Raw genomic sequence first — 21408 nt, 5'->3', positions numbered from 1 at the left:
TACACGCACTCCTCACTGCTCTATCATCCTTCTCATGACCCCTATCATGGTCTTAGAGTGGCCAGGACGAGGTAGGAGCTAGTAGCTGAGCAAAGAGGTGTGCCCAGAAAATACCTTTATGGCCATCCACAAGTGCCCTTTAATCATGCCTATCTCACCACTTTCTTGTTAAGGCAGAGATAAGCCTGCCTGCCCCTAACCTGTGTCCTTCCAGAACGCTGAGTTCACATACACTGAAACCTCTGAAAACCAGGATATAGCGTGAAGGTACACAACACTGCCATCCCATAACCTTAACTCTGACCTCTTTGAGTGATGCCCCCAATCTGCCCTGACAGATATTGCAGCAGTCTAACCTCCCAGATAATACTGAGGAAAGCAGGGACAGCATACATGAGTGCTGTAGGAGAAACAGTTACAACTTGCCTTCAGTAAGGCAAACATTTCATTTGGTCGGGCTTAGGGTATATCTACAGGCCTGTAGCCTGACCCCCACAAGCTCTAATAAGCTGTCACAGGCTAGTCGCAGGTGTCTAACTGTGGTGTAGATTTCCCCATAGTGACCAGGAGTTAGCTACACCTGGCCTACAGCTGACCACTATACCTTCTCTGCATCCCAGAGTTGTGAGATGTTACTAGTACAAATCCCCATGGCAAGGATAAACCATTGTGGTCCTCTGCTTGGATGACTTACGTAATTCAGTGGCGAAATGAGGGATCCCTGATCCCTAGAAAGGCAGATGCACCTCACCACATCTGACAATGTCAGCTTTGGCAATCTGTTGTAACTTAGTCTCCACACCATTTAACACAGCTACTCCGAACTCCGCAAAGAGCAGTTTTACTGCCTGCAGAGTCATTGCTTTCTTAAGGCCAGAAGGGACCACTGTGGTCATCTAGTCTGATCTCCTAGGCCACAAGACTTTCCTTAATTAATTTGTATTTGAACTAGAGCATAGCTTTTAGGAGAAAAATTCCAATCTTGATTAAAAGAATTGCCAGTGGTGAAGAAAAATGCTGGCAAATGATGCGTCATAACACAGAATGCAGCATAGTCATCGTCTCTGCTTATTGAGGGGCCTCCCATGCTGAAGCACACTGAAAATTTATTTCTAGTGGCTAGTGCCAGTTCCAGGAGTCAGAATTAAGATTATAGCGTGGGGTGAGGTAGAAGGTCTGCCATGCATAACATTTCGGGTTCTGTCATGTTATAGTGGTAGAATATGTCTAGCCAAATGGCTTTAGATCCCAGACACACGCCGACTCAGGATGTCAGACCACAGATTGCCCTCGTTTTGGAAAAGGTGCCAGGCATTTTCCCATCATTTGTGAATTGCTCAGACTTCCCGAATTCATGGCACACATTTGTTGTGACCCCTGGCATTATTCCCACACATTAAATACTACTGTATTATGCTGAAAGCAGTAGAAGGAATTAGAGTTCACATCTGGGAAAATCATGTACTGTTTATCTGGAAGGGATCTTCAGCTGTGTTTTATTTAGTTGACACAAAGATATACAAAGAGTTGCAAGGAACTTTACTATTTATAGGGTGATAGAGGCATGACTGGGACATGAGGTTCCTACTTAGTATGAAAGACGACCTTCACACTGGTGGACTGAACAGAACAGGAACAGAATGGGAAATTGCACTGGTCCCCATGGTGGCTGTTATTCATTTTTTCTGGTTCCTTGGTGGAGGGGATTTTTTGTTCTGGTGCCTGGGCTGTGCAAGTGAAACTGTTTTCTCCTCTGCATTCCAGAGCAAGGAGTGCAGCACCAAGGGTGTTCATCTTAGTTTTTCTTGTCTGTAATCAAATCTTTTTTTTTTATGATCAAAAGGAAAGGATGCTGGAATTGCAGCAGCAGTGAACAAGGAAATAAACCTTTTACAACTTCATAGCTGCTTTCTGAGTTCATTATAACAGAGTCCCTGCAGAAAGCTTTCTACTCAGTCTTTACCTACACAAATTCCCATTCACTGCAATGTGAGCTCACCCAAGTAAGAACTCGATACAAATGAAATAAGAACCTCAGACTTTGGCCCCAAGATTTTAAGGGAAAGAGACTCTGGTTCCCATCCTGATCTCACTCACAGCAGTGTAAGTTCACAGTAAATCCACTGAAGCCAGTGGAGCTCTGCATTTGCAGTGGTTCAGCTGAGATCAGGAGCTGGCCTTTGGTCATTCCTTTGATTCATTAGGCACCAGGAAAATCTAGTGTGCTATATAAGTAATAAATAACAATCCATACATATGAGCTAGTGGTGAGAACAGGGCCCTGGGAGTCCATACTCCTAGGTAATTCTCCAGACTCTCTCACTGTCTTACCCTGTGACCGTGGGCAAACCACGGACAAGATTGTGACTGGCACCTATGTGGGTTCCCTTTCCTGTACCCAGCCCAAGAGCCTGCTGTATTCACAGTCCCTGCACTGTATACTACTCCCCATATCTGCCTTCCTAGGATCACAAACCACTCAAAAAGGGGGAAGATCAGGCTTGTGCCTCCCCGCTGCATGGAGCAGGCCATGCACATCATGGCAGGGTGGAGGCTATATCACCCTAGAAAATGGTTCCACCTCCAAATATACACACCTACCTGTAAAGCAGGAAGCTCAGCGAGGGGGACTGTACCACAATGCAATGTTGCATGGAAATGGCAGTCTTGCCCTTAACCTCTCTCTGCCAGTTTTTCCAGCCACATAGAGAGAATAATGATACTTAACCATCTTTTCTAATGCACTTGGAGATTCTGGGATGAAAATGGCTACAAAAGTGCATTACATCCAGCATGTTCACATAATGGAAGACCCTATTGCAATCCATGCATATAAGGAGACACAGTAGGGGTTCTTTAAGCACCTTAACTCTGAATGTCCTGACGCATGCATTTAAAACTTGATGTGGCATTGTCATAAACAGATAACTAAGGGTTAATATCTCTTTCACCTGAAGCACCTGACCAGAGGACCAATCAGGAAACCGGATTTTTTCAACTCTGGGTGGAGGGAAGTTTGTGTCTGAGTCTTTGTTTTCTGTCTGCCTGCTTTCTCTGAGCTTTGGAGAAGTATTTCTGCTTTCTAATCTTCTGTTTCCAAGTTGTGAGTACCAAAGAGTTTGTTTCTTTTGTATTTACATGAATATAGTGCTGGAGTGCTTTGATTTGTATTCTTTTTGAATAAGGCTGTTTATTCAATATTCTTTTAAGCAATTGACCCTGTATTTGTCACCTTAATGCAGAGAGACTATTTGTATGTATTTTTCTTTCTTTCTTATATAAAGCTTTCTTTTAAGACCTGTTGAAGTTTTCTTTACTGGGAAACTTCAGGGAAGTTGAGTCTGTACTCACCAGGGAATTGGTGGGAGGAAGGAGTCAGAGGGAGATCTGTGTGTGTTGGATTTGTTTGCCTGACTTTGCATACCCTCTGGGTTGGGGGGGGAAGGGAGATTGACTCGGTGATTCTGGTTTCCAGGACTGGGAACGGAGAGGGGGAGTCACTCTGTTTGGATTCGCAGAGCTTGTGTCTGTGTATCTCTCCAGGAGCACCTGGAGGGGGGAAGGGGAAAAGGATTATTTCCCTTTGTTGTGAGACTCAAGGGATTTGGGTCTTGGGGTCCCCAGGGAAGGTTTTTCAGGGGGACCAGAGTGCCCCAAAACACTCTAATTTTTTGGGTGGTGGCAGCAGTACCAACTCCAAGCTGGTAACTAAGCTTGGAGGTTTTCATGCTAACCCCCATATTTTGGACGCTAAGGTCCAAATCTGGGACTAAAGTGATGACAGGCATTAACTTAGATCTTTTCTATTTGATCTGTGTGTGCATGTTTACAACTGTAGTAAATACATTCAAAGGTCTTAATGTGTGCATTTTTCAGCAGTTGATAAATATGAAAAGGTCTTATCATCCGTTAATCATATCTATTCAATAGATATGGAGAGGTCCCTTGCTGCCTCTCTCTTCCAATTTCTGCCATAGCTGTTAAAGATTAATTAGCACAGAAGTTGGCTCAATATTCTGTGTATGTGTGCTGGCTGACCTGGAACCAGTGCTGTGTCACTTATTTTGAATCTTGTATAATTAGGAGAATCTTCTTAAGCTGCCCCTGGAAAATCAGAAGAGGAATTACAGAAACTTAGAACTAATTTCCAGTATCTGTTTCATACGCCTCCTCGCTAGTTGTCTCTCTTATATTATTACTACTCTTATCATGTATTATATCATTATAAGTATTATAATGCTAGTGGGATGCATGCTAACCTGCCATGAGATGGAAATTCCCTGTTTCAGCCAGCTCTGTATATTAATATGTTTTTGTTCCCAATTATCATTTTCATTTCAGTCTTTCCTGTGGTTTTGTTGAGAAATCTCCGACATCCAGTCTATCTGCTGGTGGTTTTGGCCCAAGTCAATCTGTCCGCCATGGTTGCTGGTTTAGCAACTTTCATGGGCAAATTCCTGGAGAGGCAGTTCTCTCTCACTGCGTCATTTGCCAACATGATCATAGGTAAGTACTGTCTGTTAGTACTGGAGACATTCCAGCTCTTACTGTACATGCTCGGGAGCACTGAAGCCCTTGTTTCCTGATAGGCTGCCTCAAACTCAATGGGAGACAGCAAAACTCAAACAAAACCCGGTTCACATGACAGCAACCAAATACATGCAGACTGATCTGCTCAGAAGCGAGATAGGTATGGCTGGAGATGAGTGGGGCTCATTTACAAAGTAGGTCAGGAACAGGTCTACAAAAGTATATTCAGCATTCACTGAAACTGACTGAAGATCTCATAAGAGTTTTGCAGAGGGAGTTTGTCTAGTGGTAATCTCACAGGACTTGGACCCTTGAATTCTGCTCCTTTCTCTTCCATTGAGCTAGTTATGTGGCTCTGGGCAAGCCACGTAAGTTGTTTGTGCCTCTGTGTCCCCTTTGTTAAACAGATATATGTTGCACCTATCTATTTAAGTGTTATAACTCTGTTTCTGTGTACTGCACGTTTAACTCTCTGTGGACTCAGGCCAATGCAATCTCCCTCTCTCAGATATATTCTCAGATGCAAACATTGGCTGGAGGGAGGAATGGATATTCTGTGTCCTCTTAAACTAAAATAAAAATCATTAGGACTAAAAGTTATTATTATATTATTTATTTGTATTATGATAGTGCCTAGGAGCCCCAGTCAAGGACCAGCACCCCATTGTGTTAGGTGCTCTCCAAACACAGAACAAAAAGATGGTCCCATCTGTTTCCTCTTCATGTGTGGACAAATCAAAGATAGTATCAGTGTTCAGGGCAACTGCAACTGTATTCTCACATATTGTTCAGTGAGGACACCCACTCTCAGGCTTCCAGCTCCCTAGCCATGGCCTCTTTTGTGCAGAGACATGCATCTCACTCCCTTCTAACTAGGGGATTTCCAGGCTGCACAGTTCTCTGCTTACACTGTGAATTCCCCAGCAAGTCAGACCACCTAAGCAGGCCTCCTTTGTTTTTCTCCTCAGAAGCTATAGACAGCGTAATTGCACACAGTTTTAAGTTACCACAGAGCCCTTTCTTAGCAAGCACGTTTATTCTTAAGGTGAAAGCATTACAGAGAAAACATAGTAAAAACAATAAAGAACCTATACTCATTCTAATAAGCTTATCAGAGGTCACCACCCTCATCTCCACAAAGGCTATGGTAGGTGTCAGTCCCTCCAAACCTTACCTAAGGATTGGGGCTCTTCCTTTAGGGAGAAGCTGCTGTCCATTTGCTGGATCAGAAGGAAGGCCCTGACTCATTTTAGACTCAGGCTCTTTATCCAAAAGCCCTTTCTTTGTCTATTGGTTCTCTAGAAAATCCAGCTTGAACCAGTATATGCGAGCCTCTCCCGGTGATGGTACCTCTTGGGACGTGTTACAACCTGAGTGAATTTGCTTAATCACTGTCCGCTGTTTTTAGTTCCTGGAGGGCAGTGAAAGAAATCAGAAGTGTTTTCCACACCCTCCGGTCCACTCAGCAAAGGCTTGATTATCCTTGACTTAAGATGTGATAATAGGAACTCAACTGTGGATGGTATTTGAGTACAGATGTCAGGGAAGAGTGTTAAAAATATCAAGGGCCTAGTTCCCCAGGAAGGAAATGCGGCTGAGAAGTAACTAAATTGTTTTAAGAGCTCTAAGATCATCCCCAGATGATTCATTCATTTTAAGTTCAAAGGAAGTATTTTGATCATCTAGAATGACCTCCGGTATAATACAGGCCCTAGGGTTTCTCCACATGGCAACTTGCTGCCCAGCAAGCTGGGGTGTAAATCTACAGTGTTATAGGGTGCCAAGCACTCACGGGCCATGGGACCCTGCCACTGCATACTCAAAGTTAGTTTGTGATCTTCGATCTACTGCCGTTTCAAACAGAACTTTTAGCTTGACATAGGAAAGTCCATCTGGCCAGTGAGTGCCCGGCTCAGTAGGAATCCATGGATTTACACCCCAGATTGTCATGCTCTGACTCGCCAGACAGACATGCCCTTAGCATGTCATCAATTGGTTCCGCATCAAAAAACAATGACAGAAAATGTGGAAATGGCAGAAGTGATAAATGACTTTTTTTGTTTCAGTTTTCACCAAAAAGGTTAGTAGCGATTGGATGTCTAACATAGAGAATGCCAGTGAAAATGAGGTAGGCTATGAGGCTAAAATAGGGAAAGAACAAGTTTAAAACTACTTAGGGTACATCTGTACTACCCGCTGGATCAGCGGCTAGTGTTTGATGTATTGAGGATTGATTTATCGCATCTCATCTGGACGCGATACATTGATCTGCTAATCGATGCCCATAATCCACCTCAGCAGGAGGAGTATGCGGAGTTGACGGGAGAGCTGCGGCAGTCGACTCGCCGCCATGAGGATGGCCAGGTAAGTTGAACTAAGATACTTCAACTTCAGCTACTCGAATAGCGTAGCTGAAGTTGCATATCTTAGTTTGAACCCCCCTGCTATTGTAGCCCAGGCCTTAGACAAATTAGATGTCTTCAAGTCACCAGGGCCTGATGAAACGCATCCTAGAATACTCAAGAAGCTGACTGAGGAGGTATCTAAGCCATTAGCAATTCTCTTTGAAAAGTCATGGAAGATGGGAGAGATTCCAGAGGACTGGAAAAGGGCAAATGTAGTGCCCATCTATAAGAAGGGAAATAAGGACAACTCAGGGAATTAGAGACCAGTCAGCTTAACTTCTGTACCTGGAAAAATAGTGGAGCAAATAATTAAGCAATCAGTTTGCAAACACCTAGAAGATAATAAGGTGATAAGTAACAGTAAGCATGGATTTGCCAAGAACAAATCATGTCAAACCAATCTAACAGCTTTCTTTGACAGGGTAATAAGCCTTGTGGATAGGGGGAAGCAGTAGATGTGGTATAACTTGACCTTAGTAAGATTTTTGATACTGTCTCACATGACCTCATAAGCAAGCTAGGGAGATACAACCTAGAGGGAGCTACTATAAGGTGGCTGCATAACTGGCTGGAAACCACTCCCAGACAGTAGTTATCAGTGGTTCAGAACCAAGCTGGAAGGGCATATTGAGTGGGGGCCCACAGGGAGAAGTTCTGGTTCTAGTTCTGTTCAATATCTTCATCAATTATTTAGATAATGGCATAAAAATTACACTTATAAAGTTTGCAGACGATTCCAGGCTGGGAGGGGTTGCAAGTGCTTTGGAGGATAGGATTAAAATTCAAAATGATCTGGACAAACTAGAGAAATGGTCTGAAGTAAACAGGATGAAATTCAGTAAGGATAAATGCAAAGTACTTCTCTTAGGAAGGAAAAATCAGTTGCACACATACAAAATGGGAAATGACTGCCTAGGAAGGAGTACTGTGGAAAGGAATCTGTGGGTCGTAGTGGACCACAAGCTAAATATGATTCAACAGTGTAACACTGATGCAAAAAAAGCGAACATCATTCTGAAATGTATTAGCTGGAGTGTTATCAGCAAGACATGAGAAGTAATTCTTCCCCTCTACTCCATGCTGATTAGGCCTCAACTGAAGTATTGTGTCCAGTTCTGGGCACCACATTTCTGGAAGAATGTGGACAAATTGGAGAAAGTCCAAAGAAGGGCAACAAAAATACTTAATGGTCTAGAAAACATGACCTACGAGTGATTTTCTCTATTTTAGTCATGCTGAATTTAGGCTGATCGCTAGTCACCCATGAGGTGTCAGAGAAACAAGGGAAAATTTTAGTTTGTACAGAAGGAGATGGGTCTGGAGTAGAGAGCTAGATATTTTTAGAGAGTAAACACCAGAACTGAAACGATAATCCAGTAAGGGTCTCAATTATGCCATATACAGAGGTCAGACCAGATCCCTACATTTACGCAATTGTCCCCTGCTGATACATCCAAGGATCATGTTTGCTCTCTCAGCCAGTACTTCATTCAGGGAGCTCATATTAAAGTGTTTATCCACCATGACCGCTAAGTACTTTTCTCAGCCACTGCTTTCCAAAGTACCGTCCCCCACTTTGATGTACGATCTTAATTGATTTTTGCCCCAGATCCCTAAGTGGCCTCTTCAGGGATTGAACTTAATTGAGTTGTACTAAAATGGATGTTGTTCAGGTGAGCCCAAATTATCATGTGATCCAAATGGCTTTGTAAAACTGACATGTCCTTTTCATTATTTATCACTCCACCAATTTGTGTGTCATCTACAAATTTTCCCAGCAACGATTTTATGTTCTCTTCCAGATACTTGATAAACATAACAAATAGCACAGAACAAAGAGCAGAGCCCACTGGTAGAAATTCCCCCACTGGATGATGGTTTCCCATTCCCTCCTACAGGAGACAGTGAGTCTCCTGGCTAGATCACTGGGTTGAGCCTCAGGAGACCTGAGTTTTAGTCTTGGCTCTGCCACTGGTCTGCTGAGTGACCTTGGGCAAGTGACTTCACTTCTTAGTTTCTCCCTCTGTAAAATGGAGATGTGATGCTTACTTCCTTTGTAAAGTGCTTTGAGATCTACTGATGAAAGATGAGATGACAAGAACAGGGAATTATACGTTTTGAGATCTATTAGTTACCATTTAATCCATTTACTATGTTCTGCATTGACTGGAAGGTGTTGACATTTTATCACTGATATTTGGATCTTAACTCTCTGCTCTTGTTTCTGTTCCCAAGGTTCTGTGAACATCCCTGGAGCAATAGTTGGAATAGTGGCTGGTGGAGCCGTCATGAAGAAGTTCCAAATGACTCTGAAACAGTGTGGTGGCATGTGTGTCATTGGCATGCTCCTCTGTGTGATCTTTGCCTTTCCCCTCCTCTTCATGGGCTGCCCGACGCAGAAAGTTGCTGGCCTTAACTACAGACGAAGGTACCATTCGTAATATAGACCATAAGGTTGGCCCTCTGACACATTTTCATTGGCTGACTGATTTATAAAGTGTCCCTTTCTGTGTGCATTCCACAAAGTTTACACAGGAATTAAAGCCCAAAAAATCCATGAAAAGGTCTCAAACCTCACAAGTTCAATGAATTTTATCACAAAAAATTTGGGATAGAAAGTTCATACTAGAAAATGCTTGACTCATCATTCACTGGTTGACAATTTACCAAGATGTTAACATGGAGAGAATATTTTTGAAATAATGGCTGCCTCTCTATGGCCTGGTCTACACTACGCGTTTAAACTGATTTTAGCAGCATTAAACCGATTTAACGCTGTACTAGTCCACACAACAAGGCCCTTTATATCGATATAAAGGGCTCTTTAAATTGGTTTCTGTACTCCTCCCCAACAAGAGGAGTAACGCTAAAATCAGTATTACCATATCGGATTAGGGTTAGTGTGGCTGCAAATCGACGGTATTGGCCTCCGGGCGGTATCCCACAGTGCACCATTGTGACCGCTCTGGACAGCAATCCGAACTCAGATGCACTGGCCAGGTAAACAGGAAAAGCCCCGCAAACTTTTCAATTGCATTTCCTGTTTGCCCAGCATGGAGCTCTGATCAGCACGGGTGGTGATGCAGTCCCAAATCCAAAAAGAGCTCCAGCGTGGACCATATGGGAGATACTGGATATGATCGCTGTATGGGGAGACAAATCTGTTCTATCAGAGCTCCGTTACAGAAGATGAAACGCCAAAGCATTTGAAAAAAATCTCCAGGCCATGATACAGAGTCCACAGCACAGTGCTGTACGACAAGCGTAACGGAAAGCCAAAGAATCAAATGGACGCTCATGGAGGGAGGGAGGGGGTACTGAGGACTCCAGCTATCCCACAGTCCCCAGCAGTCTCCGAAAAGTATTTGCATTCTTGGCCGAGCTCCCAATGCCTGTAGGGTCAAACACATTGTCCGGGGTGCTTCAGGGTATAGCTCATTAATTTACCCCCCTCCGCCCCTGTGAAAGAAAAGGGAAAAAAAATCGTTTCTTGACTTTTTTCAATGTCACTCTATGTCTACTGCATGCTGCTGGTAGATGCGATGTTGCGGCAGTGAAGAGCAGTATCTGCTCCCCTCCCCTCCTCGGTGGCAGATGGTACAATATGACTGCTATCTGTCATCATCATCAGCCCGTGAGTGCTCCTGGCTGGCCTCAGGTGAGGTCGGCCAGGGGCGCCTGGGTAAAAATAGGAATGGCTGCCAGTCATTCCCAGTAGATGGTACAGAACGGCTGGTAACCGTCTTCATCATAGCAACTGGGGGCTGAGCTCCATCAGCCCCCTCCCTTTCATGTGTAAAGAAAAGATTCTGTACTGCCTGGACTATCATAGCAGTGGGATGCTGGGCTCCTCTCCCCAACACTGCTTAATGTCCTGCCTGGACTATCATAGCAGCTGGAGGCTGCCTCCCCCTCATTTTATCTCACTAACAAGTCAGTGTTTCTTATTCCTGCATTCTTTATTACTTCATCACACAAATGGGGGGGACACTGCCACGGTAGCCCAGGAAGGTTTGGGGAGGAGGGAAGCAACGGGTGGAGTTGCTGCACGTACACCCCCTAGAATACCATGCAACTCATCATTTTTGCGGGATCTGACACGGAGCAGCTGTGCTCTCTGGTTCTCTGATACACTAGTTCTCTAGTATGCTTGCCCCATATTCTAGGCAGGACTGACTATTTTTAGATAGCATAAAGGAGAGAATGACCCGGGGGGTCATTCCTATTTTTGTTTTTGCGCCCCCGGCCGACCTCAGCCAGGGGCACCCATGACAGCTGCAGACGGTACAGAATGACAGATTACTGTCATCTCATTACCAATTTACAATGGCGCAGCAGACGGTACAGAACAACTGATAACCATCTCAGCTGTCACGCAAAAGCAAATGAATGCTGCTGTGCAGCTCTGCAGTATCGCCTCTGTCAGTGGCATCCAGTACACATACGGTGACAGTAAAAAAAAACTGAATGGGCTCCATGGTTGCCGTGCTATGGCGTCTGCCAGGGCAATCCAGGGAAAAAAGGCGCGAAATGATTGTCTGCCGTTGCTTTCCCGGAGGAAGGAATGAGTGACGACATTTACCCAGAACCACCTGCGACAATGATTTTTTTTCCTCATCAGGCACTGGGATCTCAACCCAGATTTCCAAGGGGCGGAGGAGACTGCGGGAACTATGGGATAGCTACGGAATAGTTACCCACAGTGCAACGCTCCAGAAATCGATGCTAGCCTCGGACCATGGATGCACATCGCAGAATTAATGTGCTTAGCGTGGCCGCTCGACTTTATACAATCTGTTTTACAAAACCGGTTTATGTAAAATCAGAATAATCCCATAGTGTAGACGTACCCTATATGTTGAAATGCAGGCAGAACCTTACCCTCTATTAAGAAAAAGAGATCCCTGGTAGGGGGTGAGTTTTGACTACTGAATGTGTGGACTGTAGTTTAGAGCTGAAGGAACCTGCTCACACACAGTGATACTAAAGAAGAAAATATTAATTCTGAATTGGGAATTTTTTACTTTTACATATTCCTGATGTGGTACCGTTAGTTCTCATGAGCTGCTAAGTTCCTCTTGCAGGGAGTGGTAGTAATTGAAGGAGAAATATATGGCATGTATATAAGTGGCTACATCCTTTGTTCGTGGCCAGACTATCAAACTTTCTAGGTTTTTTTTTAGAGGTACAAGAATTAATCTATGGAAATTATATTTTCTGTGGGTTTGGCGGAGTCCACAAATACACACTTTCATTGTTAAGCAAGCAAGCTTTTGTTCACTAATATCTATATACGTATGGTATACTGCATAAACCCACAATGTATATATTAATATAGTCATCTCTTTCCTTCTACTGTAGCTCTAATGTTGGACCACACTCTTTTGAATGTAACAGTAAATGCAACTGCCTCGATAAGGCCTATAACCCTATATGTGGGGCTGATGGGATTGAATACATCTCTCCATGTTTTGCTGGCTGTGAAGTTGTAAACTCTGATGTGGTCGAAAATAAAGTTCTGGTGAGTAAAGTTTTTGTCTTCACTCAGCACTAAAGCCCTGACTTGGCATTGCTAATGAGTAAGAGTCCAATGCAAAGATCAATGCTGATAGTTCAGTGATACTGTTTAGATCAGCTGTGTAGCAAGAAAATCTTTGGCCAGATCTACCCTAAGAAGTTAGGTCAACCCAGCTCTCTCTAAGCAACGTAGTTAAGATGACCCAACCCCTAGTGTAGACAGTGCTACGTCAATGGAAAAATTCTTTTATTACCCAGCTACTGCCTCTCGGGGAGGTGGATTAACTAGCAGCGACAAGAGACCCTCTTCTGTCACTGTAGTGAGTGTCTGTGCTGACGTGCTACAGAGGCACAGCAGCAGTGGTGCAGTTGTGTTGTTATAGTGGGTTAAGTAGACATAGACTCCATCTTTATCATGAATTGGGCTCTCACGTGCCTTTTGGATGCCTTCTCTTTGCATCACTACTGAAAGTAGTGCTGACAGAGGACGAATGGAAAGTTCCAGGAAACACTTGGCAGAGGTGTATCCTCTTCGGCACTCTGCAGTGTTTTGCTGAAATTTGTAGTTCAGTGCCTTGTTTGGGGCAATACTTCTGCAACTATAGCATTCAAAATAACAGTGAACAATGAGTTTTCAGAAAGATCAAGTGAGCAAAATATGTTTCCCACTTCTACTGCTTTTAATCAGCTCAGGTTTGGCTACTGGGACCTTTATTTAATCTTTAATATATTCTGTGCTTTTCAAAGGCACCCACTAGTTTTTGGCAATGACAGTGCCAGAGTTTATTGTGCTCTCCTCACAAGTCATCACTTAAAAGGGCCCTTTTCATACTTATGTTTTCCTGTAGTGTAACTATACTATGGGATGGCCATAAATAGATATGGAGAGCTCTGGTAATGCAGGGGCCACCTTGGTGTACGAGCTAGTGATGCACTCATGTCACAATGATGTTAGTGCCCAGAGGTGGACGGGTTTGGTAATGGTGTCAGCAGTGACTGAAAGTTGTTACCATCTGATGGCTGCGCAGTGGCTCATGAGAAATGAGTTGTTATTATTATTATGTATTTGTATAATGGTAGCACCTGGAAGCTCCAGTCACCTAACAAAATCATCCAAAGCACAGGACTTGGTGGTGATGGGGAACTTCAACTACTCAGACATCTATTGGAAAAATAACACAGCAGGGTACAGATTATTCAACAAGTTCTTGGAATGTATTGGAGACAAGTTTTTATTTCAGAAGTTGGTGAAAGCTACTTGGGGAAAGGCTGTTCTAGATTTGATTTTGACAAATAGAGAGGTTGAGAATTTGAAAGTGAAAGGCAGCTTGGGTAAAAGTAATCATGAAATAGTATATTTCATGATTCTAAGGAATGGTAGGAAGGAGAACAGCAAAATAAAGACAATGGATTTCAAGAAGGCAGAATTTAGCAAACTCAGGGAGATGCTAGGTAAGTTCCCATGGGAAGCAAGTTTAAGGGGTAAAACAACTGAAAATAGTTGGCAGTTTTTCAGAGAGACATTATTAAGTTCACAAGAGCAAACTATCCCACTGCGTTAGAAAGATAGGAAGTATGGCAAGACACCACCCTGGCTTACCCAGGAGATCTTCAAAGATCTAAAAATCAAAAAAGAGTTCTACAAAAAGTGAAAACTAAGTCAAATTACAAAGGATGAATATAAACAAATAACACAAGTATGTAAGGACAAAATTAGAAAAACCAAGACACAAAACAAGATTAAACTAGATAGAGACATAAAGGGTAGCAAGAAAACATTCTGCAAATACATTAGAAGCAAGAGGAAGACCAAAGACAGGATAGGACCATTACTCAATGAGGGGGGGAAACAATAACAGAAAATGGCAGAGGTGCTTAATGACTTCTTTGTTTCGGTTTTCACCAAGAAGGTTGGTGGTGATTGAACATCTAACATAGTAAATGCCACTTAAAATGAGGTCGGATCACAGGCTAAAATAGGGAAAGAACAAGTTAAAAATTACTTAGACAAGTTAGATGTCTTCAAGTCACCAGGGCCTGATGAAATGTATCCTAGAATACTGAAGGAGCTGACTGAGGAGATAACTGAGTCATTAGCAATTCTCTTTGAAAAGTCATGGAAGAGGGGAGAGATTCCAGAAGACTGGAAAAGGGCAAATACAGTGCCAATCTATAAAAAGGGAAATAAGGACAACCTGGGGAATTACAGACCAGTCAGCTTAACTTCTGTACCTGGAAAGATAAAGCAGCAAATAATTAAGCAATCAGTTTGCAAATATCTAGAAGATAATAAGGTGATAAGTAACAGTAAGCATGGATTTGCCCAGAACAAATCATATCAAACCAACCTGATAGCTTTCTCTGACAGGGTAACAAGTCTTGTGGATTAGGAGGAAGCAGTAGACATGGTATATCCTGACTTTAGTAAAGCTTTTGATACTATCTCGCATGACCTTCTCATAAACAAAATAGGGAAATGCAATCTAGATGGAGCTACTATAAGGTGGCTGCATAACTGGTTGGAAACCAGTCATGGTTCACAGTCATGCTGGAAGGGCATATTGAGTGGGGTCCCACAGGGATCAGTGCTGGGTCTGGTTCTATTCAATTTCTTCATCGATGATTTAGATAATGGCATAGAGAGTACACTTATAAAGTTTGTGGATGATACCAAGCTGGGAGGGATTGCAAGTGCTTTGGAGGATAGGATTATAATTCAAAATGATCTGGACAAACTGGAGAAATGGTCTGAAATAATAGGATGAAATTCAATAAGGACAAATGCAAAGTACTTCCCTTAGGAAGGAACAATCAGTTGCACACATACAAAATGAGAAATAACTGCCTAGGAAGGAGTACTGCGGAAAGGAATCTGGGGGTCATAGTGGATCACAAGCTAAATATGATTCAACGGTGTAACACTGTTGCAAAAAAAGCGAACATCATTCTGAGATGTATTAGCCGGAGTGTTGTAAGCAAGACATATAGGAGTCACAGTGGACCACAAGATAAATTTGAGGCAACAGTGTAAAACTGTTGCAAAAAAATCAAACATCATTCTGGGATGTATTACAGGAGTGTTGTAAGCAAGACATGAGAAGTAATTCTGCTCTACTCCACTTCTGAGTGCCACATTTCAGGAAAGATGTGGAGAAATTGGAGAAAGTCCAGAGAAGAGCAAGAAAAATGATTAAAGGTCTAGAAAACATGACATATGAGGGAAGATTGAAAAAATTGGGTTTGTTTAGTCTGGAAAACAGAAGACTGAGAGGCGACATGATAACGGTTTTCAAGTATATAAAAGGTTGCTACAAAGAGGAGGGAGAAGAATTGTTCTTCCTAACCTCTTAAGATAGGACAAGAAACAATGAGCTTAAATTACAGCAAGGGCGGTTTAGGTTGGACATTAGGAAAAACTTCTTAATTGTCAGGGTAGTTAAGCACTGGAATAAATTGCTTAGGGAGATTGTGGATTCTTCATCAATGGAGATTTTTAAGAGCAGGTTAGACAAACAAGGATAGTCTAGATCAGTGGTTCTCAAACTAGGGCCACCGCTTGTTCAGGGAAAGCCCCTGGTGGGGCGGACCAGTTTGTTTACCTGCCATGTCTGCAGGTTTGGCCGATCCTGGCTCCCACTGGCTGTGGTTTGCCACTCCAGGCCAATGGGGGCTGCGGGAAGCAGCGTGGGCTGAGGGATGTGCTGGCTGCCCCTCCTGCAGCCCCCATTGGCCTGGAGCAGAGAACCGCAGTGGGAGACGCTATCAGCCAAACCTATGGACACGGCAGGTAAACAAACCGTCCCAGCCCACCAGAAGCTTTCCCTGAATAAGCAGCGGCCATAGTTTGGGAACCACTGGTCTAGATAATACTTAGTCCTGCCATGGATGCAGGGGACTGGACTAGGTGACCTCTTGAGGTCCCTTCCAGTCCTATGAGTCTATGATTATTACTATTTATTTGCATAATGGTAGCACCTAGGAGTTCCATTCATGGACTGAGACCCTGTTGTGTTTGTGGTAACAATCTAGTTCTTAAGTGGAGAAATTAGACATATTACACCATGGTTCACGCTGATGCAAACCCACAGAAAATATAATAGTTAAACATGCTTTCTCTCAGTGACCTTTGGCAGCTGCAGCACCTAATTCTCACCCGTTAGTTCTTTGATAGTCAGGATTACCCTATTCACTGTTCAAAGCCTGAAATCAGTGACTTATTGACTGGAGAGGACTGCACTGACCAGAAAATTACAAAATCTAAAATTTTCTCACACAATCTGCTCACAGTAACTTCCTTTCTCTAGCCCAAGCTGACCAAGATAATTATAATCCATGGCACTTAACACCCAGTGGAAAACTCCACCAACAATATTGTCACCCTTCTGCAGAGCCATAGTAGATGTTGGGGTCTTACCAGTCAGTTTTCCATTAGATAGAGTGAAAATTCTCCTGAACTAGACCAACACACAGTAAATTGGGCATTATAAGTAACCATGACAAGGAGATGAGTGCAGATAATGCCATGGCTACTAAGACTGAACTATGCTCTTTACGTGCCTACTAACGAGTTACTTGCCCAGCTTTCCACAGAACAACTTCAATCTCTTTTTGGTTTGGATTCACCCTGGTCCCTGCCAGTATCTCCTATTTCCTGAAAATTAAAACTAACTCCCATCTGTCACACAGCACGAGAAAACTGTGTTCTTGCTGCTCGTTAACCTAGATAACTGAGTTTGTTGCACTGCAGCCACCCAAGACACAAAGTCATCTAGATAAAAGCTCAGACAAAGCTGAACTTTACTCTTCCCACATGCCAGCAGTATAGCGTAGTTATTGGTTCCCAATTCTCTGCTCAGAGAAATGGCTAAATTGCTGCAGGAAAAATAAACATGGTTATTACATTTTATGATATTCCCCAAGCACAAGCTGTCATGGGTGTAATTATGTTTTTGTTACTGTTTCCATTGCCAACCCTGCGGAGTAAGTGACTATGGCACTGTGATGCCTTTTTTTCCTGTCTTCTGCATCATTGCATTTCTAAGAACTCCTGTGTGCAGGGCCGGCAGCCATTTTGGTCTTGGAGTTGCTGCCACCTGGTTCAGAGGAGCCATGTACACAGTACTCTCTTCTGGGGACTGTATTTCCTTCATTCTGCTTTTTTTCTTACTTTAAGATAAAAGCCTTCACAGGCTGAAAGCATGTTTTGCCACGTGTTTATGGAAACATAAACTCAGTTTGCATCAGGGCTACTCAAACTTTGCTCAAAGTGAAGGCTGCACTGACCTATTGCCAAGAGCCTGAGGACCACAACCCATTCTCCTCACATGGAGCAGATTACATTCTCATTTTTCACAAAGGAGTGCGGGCTGCAGGAAGTACAGGCCCCATCATGCAGTGTCCGTCTTGAAATGAGTGACCTTCCATCAGGCCATAGTGGAGCATTGTATGTTGAGTCCCACAGTTTGCACAGACTGCACCTCTCTAAGGAAAGATGAGCGCAACCTTCCCATCATCACCTATGGATGGTGTATTGTTGGCTATTTAGAACATAAGTATATAACCAGGCCAAGTAACAGCAGGGTGAACTATTAATAGAGTTACAGAGAGGAGAGGTAGTCTGAAGAAACCAGTGTGGTGTGTGCCTGGGAATGGGTGATGATACTGCTTAGTATCTAAAGGGTTCCCTGTGCTGGAGCTGGTGTGGGGTGAATGGAAACACCTCCATTCGGGACTCTGAGGCACAGCACAGGATTCTCTAGCCAGGGGGCTGGGGGCGTTAGAGTGGCGTTAAGCCATCCTGCACTCTCCCAATCATGAGCTGCTCCAGGGATTGTGGAGGCCCTCAACAGAACTTTGGAAGCCCTGGGGGCCAGTTGAGGTTAGAGTAGCCTCCTGGAGCTGCTCTATGGGGTGCAACATTGCCTGGAATCTCCCTGTTCAAACATCCATCTCCTCCTGCCCCCAGCCCCACTCCCAGCATGCCCCTATACCACGGCTTGTGAGGGGGTCCTCAGAAGGTAGCCTTATGGCTGTCTTCTGCAGTCAGTCCGCCACTGAAGGAATTTTCCTCCAGCTCAACGTGGGACTTTTAGGGCACCTTATGTCATTCTGGCCCTTTTACGTGATGTATGGGGATGAGAGGGAAGATGGGGCTCTAACCTTTGAGTGGTGCTTTGGTGGTGTGCGCTAGTGCCAATAAGGACTTATATGAGAGACGTCCCAATACAGTCCACATGTAACTTAATGCACGTCCCCAGAGCTGAGAGGTTAGTGTGCCAACTCCCACTGTGCCACCTCACTCACACACTATATAAACAATCTGAATCTGACAGGGGCAAGAAAGATGTGTTTCCTCCTCCAAGGGAAAAAGCAACAAAACTTTAAATACCAGCAAGTCCTAGCTAGCAAAAAAAGAACACGCAACATGCATGGTTTGATGTGACCTACTTTCTCATCTGAGAACTCAGTTGCCAGATATTACCACTGAGTAATATTATTTGACATCCAGCGATGAAAGAATTTGTGGTTGGCTGCCTGCCAGAATAGGAGCCTGGCTGCTACTGACTCCCACAACCCGCAGAGCTGGTTTCAGAGGTTTGGTGAAATTCTTTTTCGAGCCATGGCTGTGAAACACAAGTTATGGTAGCAGGATTTTCTAAACCAGGGTTTATGTAATCTGAAAAGGTTTGCAAAGGCAGCTATGTGCTGTGTTAAAACACCTACGTGTACAAATTGTGTAGCATACGTATTTCACAAATACTCTCTGTTGGATGGATTCAGACCTGCTCAGATATCTGCGGCTGTGTTGCCCTCTAGTAGTTAGAGGCTTTGAAATGAATCTGTGGTCACCCACTGCCGTGAAGTCACAGCCGAATGAAAGGAAAGGAGCATGGTCTTGTTTGGAGCATGTGCATGGGAGACAGGTATCTTAGGGTTGTATTCTTGGCTCTGCCGTGACTTTGGGCAAGTCATCTAAACTCTTTATGACCCAGCTTCCTTATAAAACAGACACAGTAATACCTCACTCAAGGTGGCTTTAATTAACCTTAACTATGATAATTACTGTTTATAGAAGTGCAGTGTGTTATTGTCTAAAAGAAAACCAGGTGCTTTGAGCGCTGTGTTAGATCCTGGCTAAGACCTGGCCAGCCATGCTGGAAGAACAACTGTGGGGAGAAAACTACTTTGAACAAATGACTCTAGGTTGTTCAGTTAGGTTTTAGTCTCAGCAGCCTATTTTTTTATGGTTTGTTTGTAATCATTTCTATCTTGATTCCTTCCACTTGACATCATCTAAAGGTTTGTTCTGTGTTAATAAACATAATCCTGTTTTATGACAAAACCATCTCAGGGCTGTGTTTCAAACTGAGTAAAATCATTGGCCAAGCTCACAGCCTCATGCTGTGAACTCTCCTAAAAGGAGCAGCAAACTTCATAAGGTTTTGTGAGTGCTACAGTGAGGGGCTGAGCATTGCAAAGGAGATTCTGGGGAGACTTGGAACTGGAGGGGCTGTTGATGTCACTCTGTATGGAGGAACCAGGCTGGTGGAAGCCAGGGTGAAGTCAACGTGCTGGGAGCAGGCTCTCAGGGCTCTGAGCCAAAGCTGTACAGCACAGAAGCATTCAGGGTTAAAGGGCGGGTGGTGACACAACCCCTACTGGTCTGGGTGAATGCCCAAAGTGTCACACCCATACTGGCAAAAGGGCAACAGACAACGTGTGCACGTCACCCTCTGCACTTTGCTGACATTGTCCACGAGCACAAGAGGTGTTTCCATTGGGGCCAACTGCTTTTGTTTAAAAAAAAAAAAAAAGCAGATGTTCTGAGGCAGGCTGTAGATCAGTGTTAAAATGCTTTAGATTATATTTATCGGTTGTAGATTGTCACTAACAAGAAAGACTTGCACCTCTGGCATTTTGGTTGTGTGCTGTTTATCCTGTCTAGTTAGATTGTAAACTCTTTGAGGCACCACTGTCTTTCCACCTGTGTTAATTTAGCACAACAGGCAATCTTACTACATCAATAGCCAGCTAAGGAAGTGCTCCTTTAACTCAAGTGGAAGTGGCCTCCCCAAGTGTGTGTGTGATTTATCGGGTAAATGTATTTGTGGTCTGTAGCACATGAATGTGTGATGTCAGCACCAGGTTTGAAATATCTTGGCTCCCTGGGGCCATATGTATTAATCTGAGCCCTGCAGTCTTTTCAGATTGAGTCCAACAGACAACTGAGTGTGTGGTTTTTGTTTAGACAATAACACTCTTCACTTCTTCCAGTGTCTCTTTGCTTAGTTTACAATGGAGACACATTGAAGCAGGCAGGACCACATTCATTTGCCTAAGGCAGGATGACTTAAGCACTAACTGCCAAACACATTTTAAGGACATATTTCCAGCCCATAGACATAATTTTCTATATAGCACCCGTACATATACTACTACGTAGTGATAATCAGCAGTGTGTTACCAGTTTGTATATCGTACCTTGCATGCAGGACCGGCTCTAGGCACCAGCAAACCAAGCACGTGCTTGGGGAGGCACAATTCCAGGAACAGCATTCCGGGTGGTTTTTTGTTTGTTTTTTTTTGCTTCGGCAGTTGTGATCTCGGAGGTTTCTGCTTGCGTGACACCTTTTAGATGCAGATTATGACAATGGTGAGTTGGGGTACACGGAGCTGGTCAGGCCAGCTGAAACTCACTGCTAGATACCAAAGAATCTTTTGTCTTCTGGCACTGGGGTGCTCTGAGGATCACAGTAATTTGTCACATTTCTCTCTGGTGCATGTGAAATGTCTTTAACAAGCTGCAGTGAGAGCCAAGAGCTTTATTAAACATGCTGCATAGCGGTGTGTAACCGGGTCCTTTCCTAGGCCCCCCCTTGCTGAAACTCTTTGCTGTCCCAGTAAAGCACTATGAGCCTCTTCTTGATGCAGCACCCGTGGCTTTTATTCACAAAGT

At 43.7% G+C, this 21408-nt stretch overlaps 1 protein-coding gene across 4 annotated transcripts in view; it reads left to right on the top strand.

Moving 5' to 3' along the window:
• SLCO2B1 (solute carrier organic anion transporter family member 2B1) overlaps positions 1-21408 on the top strand; it is a 132236-nt gene that overhangs the window by 88469 nt on the left and 22359 nt on the right. For all 4 annotated transcript variants that reach the window (XM_050935548.1, XM_050933531.1, XM_050934169.1 and 1 more), the window contains 3 exons: positions 4342-4506; positions 9171-9363; positions 12297-12456. In XM_050935548.1, coding sequence (XP_050791505.1) covers positions 4342-4506; positions 9171-9363; positions 12297-12456 — 518 coding nt within the window. The remainder of the gene's footprint in view (positions 1-4341; positions 4507-9170; positions 9364-12296; positions 12457-21408) is intronic.

This window comes from Gopherus flavomarginatus, chromosome 1, assembly GCF_025201925.1.
Source record: "Gopherus flavomarginatus isolate rGopFla2 chromosome 1, rGopFla2.mat.asm, whole genome shotgun sequence".
NCBI lineage: Eukaryota > Metazoa > Chordata > Testudines > Testudinidae > Gopherus > Gopherus flavomarginatus.
Note: the sequence above shows the minus strand (reverse complement) of the source record. Positions and strands in the feature narration are given on the sequence as shown.